The sequence below is a fragment of the Leuciscus leuciscus genome (assembly GCF_965113295.1).
Source record: "Leuciscus leuciscus genome assembly, chromosome: 10".
Lineage (NCBI taxonomy): Eukaryota > Metazoa > Chordata > Actinopteri > Cypriniformes > Leuciscidae > Leuciscus > Leuciscus leuciscus.
In genome coordinates this window covers 42,506,354-42,520,154 of record NC_138734.1, presented here as the reverse complement: position 1 = coordinate 42,520,154, position 13,801 = coordinate 42,506,354, and the positions used below count along the sequence as shown (strand labels likewise).

General features: G+C 41.2%; 1 protein-coding gene across 1 annotated transcript in view; it reads right to left on the bottom strand.

The window, feature by feature from the left end:
- LOC309507893 (uncharacterized protein) overlaps window positions 1–13,801 on the bottom strand; it is a 313,871-nt gene that overhangs the window by 195,712 nt on the left and 104,358 nt on the right. Inside the window, exons 31-36 of the mRNA XM_082182320.1 lie at window positions 8,925–9,098; window positions 8,616–8,786; window positions 7,533–7,703; window positions 7,085–7,258; window positions 2,641–2,811; window positions 403–573 (exon numbers count right to left, since the gene is read on the bottom strand). Coding sequence (XP_082038446.1) covers window positions 403–573; window positions 2,641–2,811; window positions 7,085–7,258; window positions 7,533–7,703; window positions 8,616–8,786; window positions 8,925–9,098 — 1,032 coding nt within the window. The remainder of the gene's footprint in view (window positions 1–402; window positions 574–2,640; window positions 2,812–7,084; window positions 7,259–7,532; window positions 7,704–8,615; window positions 8,787–8,924; window positions 9,099–13,801) is intronic.

Sequence of the window (13,801 nt, the reverse complement as noted above, 5' to 3'; positions counted from 1 at the left end):
TCTTATTCACGCAAAAGCTTTTAAAGAGCTACAAGACAACAGAAAATGCGCGGTCTGTGAATGTCCTGTCTGTGACAGACACACGACGCACAGAAAGACACGCCAGAATCGAGTTCTCTCTCGCGCTTGTACAAACAGTAACACACACATTTATGCCCGTTTACTACAGTAAAGTTGACCAAGGGAATTGACCAAGCAAGGGAGCTTGTGTCATGGAGTGGAAGCGGGACTAATTTGCATATTCAGGGTGTAGAAATACATTAAAGCTATTTTAAGGCATGAAGAAATTAATTTCACAGGAAAAAACAACATTTAAATATCTTTGATAATGAAAGGTGAGTTTTAAAGAATAAAACAATTTACTATAGGGGGACTTTAAAAACAGTAATTTAACCCTTTTACCCGAGTTTCTCCAGTGTGCAGTTTGTATTTTCTAATCCATTCTTGAGTTTCTTCACTCCTGAATCCTGCAGATTATTGTTGCTGATGTCAAGCTCTTTCAGACTGGAGTTTGATCTCAGGACTGTAGCGAGAGCTGAACAGCTTTCCTCTGTTAGACCACACTTACGCAGCCTAATATGATGAACAGGAGAGACATACATAATTAAATGTGTGCATCATATTTTGCATTAAATTCTTACATTTAATCAATGAAGGCAATTACAATAATAAGACAAAATCGCTGTTACTAAGCAAATTAAATCAGTATCAACAAAATTCATCTTTGCAATGCAGAGGAAACACAGAAGCTGCATCTGAAGTGTCATTTAGATGCATTTAAACAGACAGTTTAATGCAACTCAGTGGGACATGAATACATTTAACCTGCAGTTACAAATGCATAAATAATATTTTGATGATTAAAACATAAAATGCTGAATAATGATATATGAAATTGTTAATTAAAACAGCTAGTAGGTGGCAGCAATTCACTGTTAATGAGTGAGTCATTGCAATTTAAACAATTCATCCAAACTGGTGATTCATTCAGACATTCAGCGGCATTTTTGCCCCCTTATCTTACATTTTGGGAAAATCTAAATACATTTTGACAGACTAAATATAGATAAAACATAGACTAATGGCACTCTAAATGTGCACTTGCACTAGTCTAACCTACTAGAATATATCACGTTTCTTTGCACTCTATTGGCCCTATCATACACCCGGCGCAATGCAGCGACAAGTGCGACGCAAGTGTTTTTTGCTAGTTTCAGCCCGATGCAGTTTTCATTTTGACGTCCTGCCCGACGTTGTTTAAATAGCAAATGCATTTGCACACATCTGTGCGCCCATGGGCTGCTGGTAACGAGGTGTGTTCAGGCGCATTGTTGGGGAGTTGCTATTTTGAGGCAACTGAAATAGACTGAGCCACTGACCAACTGAAACCTGGTGTAACATTTGTTTGGTTATTTAAAGAGCGCATTAGTAATGTGCGCCTATAGGCGGGTCCCCAACGCATGTACACTCTGCATATTAACACACAGGGATGCGCAGCAGCACACAAACATGCCAAATATGAAAAATAAAAGGACATTTACATTTTACATTTATGCATTTGGCAGACGCTTTTATCCAAAGCGACTTACATTGCGTTATCCTACACATTTATACATAGGTATGTGCAATCCCCTGGGATTGAACCCACAACCTTGCGTTGTTAACGCAATGCTCTTACCACTGAGCTACAGGAAAGCGTAGGATTACAATGTAAACGATTAATATTGTGTACATAAAGATATAGTGGAATCCGGCTTGTCCCGTAGATAGTTGTGCTTTAACCTCGCGCACGAACAGATCTGTTTGCTCTCTGGAGATGCGTTCAGTCTTTCCGCTTGCAAATTCCATTTAAATAGCGAATCCGCCATGGTGCAAGCGCAACTGGCTTTTTTAAGGGAATGGGAAATAGTTTTTTTGCACTTTATGCTCAAAACACCCATTACTCATTAATAGAATAGGGACAACCCTTTTAGACCATGCGCCGGGAGCGCCGACCATTTTTCCTGTCGTTAAACTAGCAAAAGTAGATTTGGACATTCCCTAAGTGCACTTGCGCCGTGTACCTTAGACAATGCGCTTAGATCATTAAAATAGAGCCCTATGAGAGTGTTTTTTGTATGTTTTTTTATTGATATACTTGATAATGTCAGATTACACATCGTTAAAACAACAATTACAATATTATCATAGACGATATATATCGCACACCCCTACTAGTCGCCACAATAAACATAAGCATATCACCCAGCCCTACTCCGCGCCTCCCTTCAAGTGCTCTCCTTGCACACTTGAAAAGCCAGGTGCATGAAAATAGCTGCTAAGTTAAAACTGTGTCTTAAAAACTAGTCTGGTCAACCAGCAATTAGCTACGGCTACTCAGTCTTAATTTTCAGAATTCTACCAATCTACCTTTTTATGTAACTGACTTAAAGAGATGATCAATGGCAGTCTTAAAAAAAAAAATAGATGACTAATTTGTAAGGCTAGTCTAAGATCTTTATGCAAGCGGCCATTGATCTATATGATGGCTCAGTTAATCTTAGATTAATCTACAATGACAATATTTTGAAAATGTAATATCAAATATTATTTTGCTTTAAAGATGCTTTGTAAAGTATAATACAATGTAAAAATACTTACATCAGTGTGTTGAGTTTACAGTGTTTATCCTGCAGTAGAGCAGCGATCTGATTCACTCCTGTGTCTCCTAGTTCACGTTCACTCAGATTCAGATCTCTCAGGAGTAACGGGTTTTTACCCACAATTCCTCTCACATACTGACAGGCTTCATCTGCAGCAGGACTCAAAAACCTTCAGAAGGAAAGATGAAGCAGGAATTAATTCAGTTTTTAACAAAGCTTAGTATTTAAAAAAATATATTTTTAAAGACTAATGTTAATCCTTGTTAACTTTAACAACAACAAAAGATTATGCAGTTTACTGCATTACTGAATTTACAGCCACTTTTCCACTTTTGGGCCAAACTGTTCTAAGAACAATAAGAAACCGTTCCATTAATATTTCCACTTGATCCTGGTTTGGCACAGCACAATTACAAACTGTTCTCAGGCTGGAATTCTCAGCACGATTAGCTAACTGTGCTGAACCATGCAGGTAGAATGTGGGTAGTAGGGGTGTAAAAATTAATCGTTTCTACGATGCATCGCGATGCAGACGAGGACGATTCGGTATCGGTTCAGTAATAGACGATAACCGATTATAATGTACTGACGCTTTTCTGACGTCATTTGTCGCGTACGTGCTTTGTCGCAGTAGCATACAATGGCAGAGGGAGGTGAGACGCGAGTGCGATAAAATAAAAAATGCTCCAACTACTTTAAAAGCCTACATCTGGGCACATTTCAGCTTTTATGAACAACCTGGTAAGCACGACCTGCAGAAGTCGCGCTGTGTGCGCTCATGTCACGCACAAATAGAATATGCAGGTAATGTCACAGTGTCTGGTTTGTGTTTCCCTGGGTCACCACTAGAGGTCCTCTTTCTCCACGGTGTCATTCACTCTTACTACATTTCCCATCATCCTGTTCTGTCACTCATTGTATCATTGCACACAGCTGTTTCCCGTCACCTCATTAGTATCTGTGTATATATACCCTGGTTGTTTCAGTGTTTGTCACGGAGTCCTTGTTTTATGTCAGCACTTCTGAAGTTTGTATCTGCCTTGTTCATGTGTATTTCTTGTGTTTTGGATTGCCTTACCGGATATTTGACCCTTGCCTGGACTAGTTGTGAGTACGGATTACCCAATAAATATCACTGCTTTTGGATCTACCTTTTCCTGTGTGTGTTCGTGACAGAAGGACTCCGTCACAATGTCAAGATCCAGCAGTACGGGTTTCCATATCCTTCCCCCTACTGGGAGGAAAGGAACCCAGCACGGTGGGGTTTCTCGAGCCGGAGAGACGGAACCGCGTTTGAACATTTTTCAGTGTTTCGCGCTGTGGGCCCGTCAGACTGAGGAGGCCATGACGGTTAATTCCCCCGAGTCCCCTTCCATCAGACACGGAGGTCATCAGACATTTGAGGGAACTCGTCTGGCCAGGTTTTCTGGGACCCGTGGAGGTCGTGGGAGGGGAGGTGTTAGATGTGAGCCCCGGCACCACTCTCCGCTTCAGTTCCTCTTCGACCCTGGGTTGGTGATGTCCAGCCCAGGGCCCCATTCGCCACTGGTAACGTCCAGCACAGACCCAGTTCCGGTGGCCCCGAAACGGAGGAGGAGAAGGAAGACTTCCTCCATGCCTGTTCCGGTGGTCCCAGTTCCGGTGGTCCCAGTTCCGGTGGTCCCGAATCCAGTGGTCCCGAGTCCGGTGGTCCCGAGTCCGGTGGTCCCAGTTCCGGTGGTCCCAGTTCCGGTGGTCCCGAGCCCGGTGGTCCCAGTTCCGGTGGTCTCAGAACTCCCCATCATCAGTCCTGCCATGGCCAGGAAGGCCGTGTTCCTCTTCTATGCAGTGGCGGTACTGCATGCGTGGAGGAGACACAGTGTCGCTGCCGAGCCTGTTCACGTCACGCCTGCCGAGCCAGTGTCTTCGGACAAGATGGCCGCCGCCGAGCCTGTTCACGTCATGCCTGCCAAGCCTGTGTCTTCGGACAAGATGGCTGCCGCCGAGCCTGTTCACGTCACGCCTGCCGAGCCTGTGTCTTCGGACAAGATGGCCCAGCCCGAGACTGTTCACGTCACGTCTGCCGATCCAGAGACTGTTCACGTCACGTCTGCCGATCCAGAGACTGTTCCTGTGTCGGAGGCTGTACCCGTCAGCTCTGCCACGGCCAAGAGGGCGGTCTTCACTTTTTATATGGTTGTTGTCCTGCGTGCCTGGGCTGCACACACCACCAAGATGGCAGCCTCCAGTCCAGTTGGAACCACGGACATTGTGCTGGAGCCGGTGTTTGTTCCTGAGCCAGTGTCTGTATCTTTTCCTGTGCCTGAGCCGGTGGTGTCTGTGCCTGAGCCGGTGGTGTCTGTTCCAGTTCCTGAGCCGGTGGTGTCTGTTCCAGTTCCTGAGCCGGTGGTGTCTGTTCCAGTTCCTGAGCCGGTGTCTATTCCAGTTCCTGAGCCGGTGTCTATTCCAGTTCCTGAGCCGGTGTCTATTCCTCCGCCCTGGCCGCCCGAGGGAGAGTCTCCGCCGTGGCCTCCTGATGGGTCGTCTTCGCCGTGGCCTCCTGATGGGTCGTCTTCGCCGTGGCCGCTCGAGGGGAAGTCTCCACCCTGGCCACCCGATGGACGATCTGCTCCACCCTGGCCACCTGAAGGGTCGTCTCCGCCCAGACCGCCCATTGGACTACCTGCTCCACCCTGGCCACCTGAAGGATCGTCTCCGCCCAGACCACCCGATGGACGATCTGCTCCACCCTGGCCACCTGAAGGGTCATCTCCGCCAAGATCGCCCGATGGACTGTCTGCTTCTCGCTGGCCGCCCGATGGACTGTATGTTTGGCCCTGGCCGGTGGCTAAGCCATCACCCCCTGTTCCTGTTCCCCTCCATGGACCTGGCCCTCCATCCCTCCCCCTGATCCTCCACCATTCCACCTCCCTCCTGGACTCTTGTTTTATTGTTTTTTGGAGCGTCTGGTAGCCGCTCCGTAGAGGGGGGGGTTATGTCACAGTGTCTGGTTTGTGTTTCCCTGGGTCACCATTAGAGGTCCTATTTCTCCACGGTGTCATTCACTCTTACTACATTTCCCATCATCCTGTTCTGTCACTCATTGTATCATTGCACACAGCTGTTTCCCGTCACCTCATTAGTATCTGTGTATATATACCCTGGTTGTTTCAGTGTTTGTCACGGAGTCCTTGTTTTATGTCAGCACTTCTGAAGTTTGTATCTGCCTTGTTCATGTGTATTTCTTGTGTTTTGGATTGCCTTACCGGATATTTGACCCTTGCCTGGACTAGTTGTGAGTACGGATTACCCAATAAATATCACTGCTTTTGGATCTACCTTTTCCTGTGTGTGTTCGTGACAGGTAATAACACTAGCTTGATAAACCACGTTAGCCGTTTTCACCCCGAGCTGTTATCGCCCGGCAGAGTCTGACTGCTTTAGAGATGTGCGGATGAGCTCCAACACCGAATCCGCAGCCAAAACTAAATCATCCACCCGCCGCCCCAATACTTTTCTCTGATTTAAGTATCCACACCCGATGGTCAAATTACAATTATTCTGTGTTACGCGTGATTATAAATGGATGATCGCTACCTTCAACAGCGGATTCAGCGACGGTTGATGCACACATCTTTAATGGTAACATAATACACTGATTAATGAGCGCTGCTTTTAAATGAACATTTCTTTAAAACAAAATTTCTTTGACAGATTTTCCTTTTCTTAATGGCATAAACAAACTCCCTTGAAACTTAACTGTCTGGAATGTCACTGTTTCTGTCACTGTGACTTCCCGAACAGGCGAGCACACACACGCACACGTGTGCACACATCACTTTTGAAGTAAAATGTTAATTTGAGGATGCAGTGCATCGCGATGCATCGAATTGAACTGAATCGATGACATGATAATCGTAATCGAACCGAACCGTGAGACCAGTGTCGGTTCACACCCCTAGTGGGTAGTGATGTCAGCACTCAGAACTGACGGTTCACAAAGACCCGCCGGGTCAGCGCCATACAGCAGATGGCAGGTTATGATTGGTCAGATAGCCTGTCAATCAAACTCCCTGCGAAGAGTGAATTGGACAGTTGTCTGTCGCCTGGCTACCAGTTTCTCTGTAGCTGTCAAGGCGCACTATTTGAGTGAAGTAAACAAGTAAATAATCAAATTAAAATCCTCCATCCTCCATAAAGTGATCCCTATTTACATCTAATGCCATCTGTAAACTCTTGCATTACCGAGGATATGACTACTGCAGTTGTATTACATTCCAAAGAGCTCTGCTATCAGCCCCACAATGGAAAATTAAACCACATTCGTACTAGCTGGGCAAGATCGGCACGCAATAGAACGGTTAAGCAAGGAGAACGGTTTGGCTAGACGGTGGAAAAGAGGCATACATTTCTCTTAATTCATATGTATGTCATTTATTTTGCATTATTTCATCACGTCTCACCTCAGTGTCTTGAGTTGGCACTTCTGATCCTGTAGTAAATCATCGAGCTCCTTCACTCCTGATTGTCCAGGATCATTTCCTGTGAGATCCAGCTCTATCAGGTGTGAAGGGTTTGATCTCAGAGCTGAAGCCAGAGCTTTATAACCTTCTTCTGTGATACTGCAGTCTGAAAGTCTAGAACAGGAATGAAAACATAACATGATTAATTATTATAGAAATTCCAGAAATGAAAGTTCACTTGTAAATCAGATTACTTTTTTCATGCAATGAATAAAATAATGTATTACTTTTTAAATTCAAAGCAAACTATCAGAGATACTTTTTTCAAAAAAGCACGTTACTCTGTATTTTGTTATTTGTACAAATAATATGCAAACTTAGTTTCAGTCAAAAACTGATGGCTAAATATGTAAACAAACTAAAGGCCCAGTGTTACACATTATCTCACCTGAGTTTTTCCAGTTTACATTTATATTTCAGTCCATCAGAGAGCAGCTTCACTCCTGAATCCTGTAGATTATTATTACTCAGATCAAGATCCTTCAGAATGCTGGAGTCTGAACTGAGAACTGAAGCCAGAGCTGAACAGCTTTCCTTTGTTAGATCACACATGCTGAGCCTGATAATAATAATTGAACAACATCAATAATGAAGATACATAATACCATTAATTGTAGGAAAAAGACTACCATGAGAAGTTGACCAAATGTATGGTCTTCCAGCTCTAAACAAATAAATCAGACGCTAAAATCCTGCAATGATTCTATGCCTTATAACAGGTTCTATTCAACTGGCGCATTATAGCAGGGCTATTCAACTTAGGTTTGAATATTTCAGCAGTTATTATGTGTGTCCCGTATTTCTGTTGACTGAACCTGCGATACCAATCATTCGTGTATTAATCATTCTATTTGGTTCGATTCTTTCTAAAAGCGCTTGCATAACGGTCTGAAACTATTCGGATTCGTTCGGACCTAAATTGTTTTCAGTTGTTCACGAGTTGTTTCAGTACGGCCCAACACAGAGTTGCGTTTACTCCCGGGCCCGGACACTATGTTGCAACTATTAAACAGCGTTGCGACAACCAGTGGGAAGATTCAAGTGAGATTTATTAGATGGGTAGAAGAATATATAATTTAGGTCAGTTTCTTTGTAAAGGTGCGTATAGTTTTTAACCTGTGTTTAGGCATTTTTTATACAGTGGGAGTGAATAGCCTGTGGTTATCAAGTCTCACTGTCAGAATATTTTATATATAATGCATTGACAAAAATAATGCATTGTAAATTCAATCCAGCAAATAACAATGAAATTTGTACATCTGGCAGATTTTATATTTATATTTATACATACAAATATTTATATTTATAATAGTAAATTAAATCAAATCTCAAAGTTGAATACAGGCTTTTGCAAAAAAAAAACAAAAACAACAACAATTGACAAAAAAGAAATGGGGAACAGAATATCTAGTGCCCCATATTCGTGTGGTGTCTGTAGTGTTGAGTGTAGCTGATGGTGAAATGTACTCACTTGAGTATCTCTAGTTCACACACAGGATTCTTCAGTCCCTCACAGATCTCTTTGACTCCAGAGTTCAGCAGACGGCTGTTGTTCAGGTTCAGCTCTTTCAGGATGGTTTTAGAGGAGAGAACAGTAGCTAGAACTGAACAGCTTTTCTTTCTCAGCTTACCATTATTCAGCCTAAACACAAAAACATTATTTATTTTTCATCATATATTCAACACACATCAGATTAACAGCTCTTCATATCTGCTGACACGTGACTCATTTACAATCAATTAACAGAGAAGTTATAATGTATAAATCACATTGACTCACTTGATTTTCTCCACTTTGCTATGAGAGTCCATCAAAAGAGCAGAGAGCTTCTCTCCATCCAGATCTCTTAATTTATCTTTACTCAGATCCAGTTCTGTCAGCAATAATGGACTTTTACCCAGAACTTTAGTGAGATACTCACACGCTTCCTGTGCAGCAGCACTTTTCAGAAACCTACAGGAAGTAGAAGAGAATTTATTGGACAAATCTTGGACAAGAGGCAATGTTTTGTTTCTGCTGCTTTGTTTGCGATCAGATCATTTTAAACCAGTAAACTCCTGGAGATTTTTTTAGTCCAGGAATCAACTAAGTGATGCTGTGTGAAATACAGACTGCAAGCATTTTATAATGGATTCTGCCCGAAGAAACATGTTTTAGAGGTTTCAGTTTCTGTTGTTGTACTATATACATATATTGTAGAACCTAGAAACGAGTTAGCATTTTAGCACTCCCAGTTCCATTGTCCTGAAGTCGATGGGTTTTGAAGGGGTTTTTCTTTAATGTCTGGTAAACACAACCTCAAGATAGTTTAATGTTTTATTCAACAAAATAAATAAAATCAGTAATACTGTAACGGTCACCAGCTGGAGTGCCCTTGAGAGCCAGCAGAGGGCACTCCACAACAGACAATCATGTTTCACTCACAGACTACATCTCCCATCATTCTTTGCCCGGACTCATCATCTCTGATTGCATTCACCTGTTTTACCTTGTTAGTTTCAGCCTATTTATTCCATGTTCACTCATTCACTCACTGCGATGTTTTGTATGTTGTTGCACTGCATTTCCGAGCGTTTTCCCTGGTTTCATGTCTCTTGGTTTTTGGATTTCTTGCCTGTTCCGTGGATTACTCTTGTGCCTCTGACCCCTGCCTGTTTTGTTTGTTTGTTTTTACGGACTGCTTGCCTGTGTGTGACCTATTGCCTGTTCTTTGGATTATGCCTTAATTAAAAGCTGCGCTTGGATCTTAACTTTCGTGTCTCGGAGCAATTCGTGACAAATACCCTCCTGTGATTATTATATTATTATTATTATTATTATTTTTTTTTTTTTTAAGCTTTTACTTGTCTTGTAAAAAGCAGTTGCTAACAAGTGGCTAAATGGATCTAAAGAGATTGTTGGGGAAATTAAACCTCATCAGCCAAACAGGTAAACGCATCTACTCACTAGTCCATTTTCACAGCCTCGTTAATTGCACTCTTGCAAACTATTATATTTATTAGCCTTGTAGGAAGCTTAGTGATAGTGTCATTGAAGTCATGCATGTAGTTTGGCCATGGTGTAGTTAGTTTATAGCCTATATTTATCATTTGACTTCTTCAGATTGTATTTATGCTTCAAAATTCTTAATTTGTGAAGATTATTATGATGAGAAATCATAAGATTTTGTTAGTCACAGACCTTATTTAATCCAAAAGCCAAATGAAAAAACCCTATTGTTTTTTTTGTCAAGTTAACCGAGGTGATGCTGACATCTGGGTTGGCCTACAAAAATATGTCATCCCTGCAAAACTCTATAGCGAGAGGTTTGGGTGTGCCATAATAAACCATCTGGCATTGGGTGTACCATACACTCATTGTCGTAATCATACTTTAGATCTAATATTGTCACATGGAATCAATGTTGATGCCATTGAAATTCTGCAAAAGAGCGATGACAACTCAGATCATTATCTAGTCTCATGTATACTACATTTAGCCATTGCTGCAAAGCTGACTCCGTGTTACAAATATGGTAGAACTATCACTTCTAACACTAAAGATTGCTTTATAAATAATCTTCCTGATCAGTTTCATCTCCTCAGCATCCCAGATAGCGTAGAAGAACTTGATGTTGCAACAGAACTTATTGACTCTCTCTTTTCCAGCACTTTAGACACAGTTGCTCCTCTGCGCTTAAAGAAAGTAGTCCAACCCCGTGGTACAACGAGCACACTCGGGCCCTAAAGAGAGCAGCCAGAAAAATGGAGTGTAACTTGAAGAAAACAAAACTAGCCGTTTTTCGAATTTCGTGGAGAGAGAACACTATTGCATACAGAAAGTCCTTAAAAACTGCTAGATGTGCTTATTTTTCTACTCTCTTAGAAGAAAACGAACATAAATCTAGGTATTTATTTGATACAGTGGCAAAATTAACAAGAAATTAAGCCTCTACTTCTGAAGTTTCCAAAGAGCATAGCAGTAATGACTTCATTACTTACAAGATTGATACTATTAGAGAGAAAATTATGACTATGCAACCGTCTACTACAGTATCGCATCAGACAGTGCATTGTTGTCTCCCTGAGGAAAAATTTCATTCATTCGTTGCAATAGGAGAAGAAGAATAGTCTAAACTCGTTAAATCATCTAAATCAACAACATGTATGTTAGGCCCTATACCGACTAAGCTACTGAAAGTGATGCTTCCAGAGGTCATAGATCCTCTCCTTTATATCATTAATTCATCTTTGTCACTAGGATATGTACTGAAAACTTTTAAGCTGGTAATTATTAAAGCTCTTCTTTTTTTTTTAAATGCAACTTGATCCTAGTGAATTGGTCAATTACAGGCCGATCTCAAATCTACCCTTTTTGTCAAAGATACTAGAATAGGCAGTATCCTCACAACTATGTTCCTTTTTAGAAAGAAATAGTATCTGTGAGGATTTCCAGTCAGGATTTAGACTGTATCATAGTACTGAGACTGCTCTCATTAGAGTCACAAATGATTTGCTCTTATCATCCGATCGTGGTTGTATCTCTCTATTAGTGTTATTTGATCTTAGTGCTGCATTTGACACTGTCAAATACAACATTCTTTTGAATGGACTCGAAAATTATGTTGGCATTAGTGGAATTGCATTAGCATGGTTTAAATCATACTTATCTGACCATTATCAGTTTGTAGTAGTAAACGAAGATATTTCATATCGATCACAAGTTCAGTATGGTGTACCACAAGGCTCAGTACTAGGACCGCTGCTGTTCATTCTGTACATGCTACCCTTGGGAAATATCATTAGGAAGCATGGGATTAGTTTTCACTAGGGGTGGAACGGTACATGTATTCGTATTGAACCGAAACAATACGGGCGTCACGGTTCGGTGCATGAATATACACGGAGAATACACGGTACAAAAATAAATAAAACTCGCGTGCAAATTAATCAATGTAATGCGGAACTACTGTTAGAGACAGAGGTTCTTTAGGGACACCTAATCTGTAGCCCCGCCTTAGCTCTGAAGCTCTGTGGCTATAATGAACCCAGCCCAGCCCTGTTTGTTTAAACCACAAACAGGTCACCACATACATAAATTATAATATATGTGTATATATATATATTTAAATTTAAATATATAACTAAATTAAAAACTAAATTAATAACTTTTTTTCTTTTCTTTTTACAACAAAAATTAATAATCACTGAGATTACTTAAAGGGATAGTTCACCCAAAAATGAAAATTAGCCCAAGATTTACTCACCCTCAAGCCATCCTAGGTGTGAATGACATTCTTCTTTCAGACAAATAAAATCACAGTTGTATAAAAACATTTCCTGGCTCTTCCAAACTTTATAATGGCAGTGAATGGCTGTATGTCTTTGGAAGTCCATCAAAGCACATCTGTCCTTGATTAAGGTGGCACAAAGGGATATTGTCCAAAACAGCAGCAATTGCCCATTTTTTTCAATTGCCGAAATGTAAGTGGGGTTAATGTCAATTAACAGTAAGGTTGAAATACTACAACTATGGTAAATAGAATAGAATTTTTTTAAGGACAGAAAAATAGAATAAAAAGTTAAAAATAGAGACGAGAACAATATAACCTATATTTCATATTGTAGGCCTAGACGTCGGTGGGCGACAAGCCTATTCCCTGGGGGAGCAGTGCGAAAAAAAAAAAAAAAAAAAAAAAGTATAATAAAAATAACAAAAAGAAATAGATTATGTGCAATGAAGCTGATTATTTTTACTATTCTATTGAGGAATGAGACGAATGAAGAGCACTTCTCGTTCGTATGAGCGAACCCACACTTGAGTAACGAACGTTTGGGCATTTCGCAACAAGTAAATTCATGGCTGAGTGGTAGAACGTAGGCCTACGTTTCGATCATTTAGATGACACGGGTTCAAATCCCAAACCAACATGGACTATTGTAATTTTTATATTAGCCTATTAATGCATTTTAAAGACTTTTATTGATGCAGAGAGATTTGTCTAGTTCTAAAACTGTTACACCATAGTTTTCTGCTTCTATTTATAAAATGAAATTACCATGCATTTCCATTTTACACTAGGGAACAAAAATTATACAACAGAATGACTTTACATATGTAGCCTATAATAATTCCAATCGTAATTTCAAAAGCAGTTCTGTAAATGTTTTTTTTTTGGGGGGGGGGTTCCACAGTGATCAATGCTACTTCACCAAAAGACCATATAAAATATATGGTATTATAAAGTATTATTCTGGTTGAGTACCAACTGTAGCATTGCATTGTGGTTGCAGAAAGTTAAAGCTGCCGTCGGCAAAAAATGTTTGATCATATTCAGTGTAATCGACATTATAATCCGACAGAACAACATAAATAAGGTGGTTTTAGAAAAAAACCCGAGCTTCTAACTCCACCTGGAGCGTGTTATTTGTTTTGCAAAAATCCAGCGCTCCCGCTTCATCAGGTCCAATCAGCGCAGGGGGGTGTGAGATCTGACTGTCAATCACAGGTCGTGCACACGCCACAGATCCCCCCTCACTCGCGCACGTTAATATCACATGCACACGCCACGCCTGAAGTTCGCCTGGAGATTGCATGAAGCGTGATGGCGGAGAGAAAATCTACTAACAAGCTTCCAATTCCTCGGTTATTGCTATCTATGGATAGATAAGCCAGGG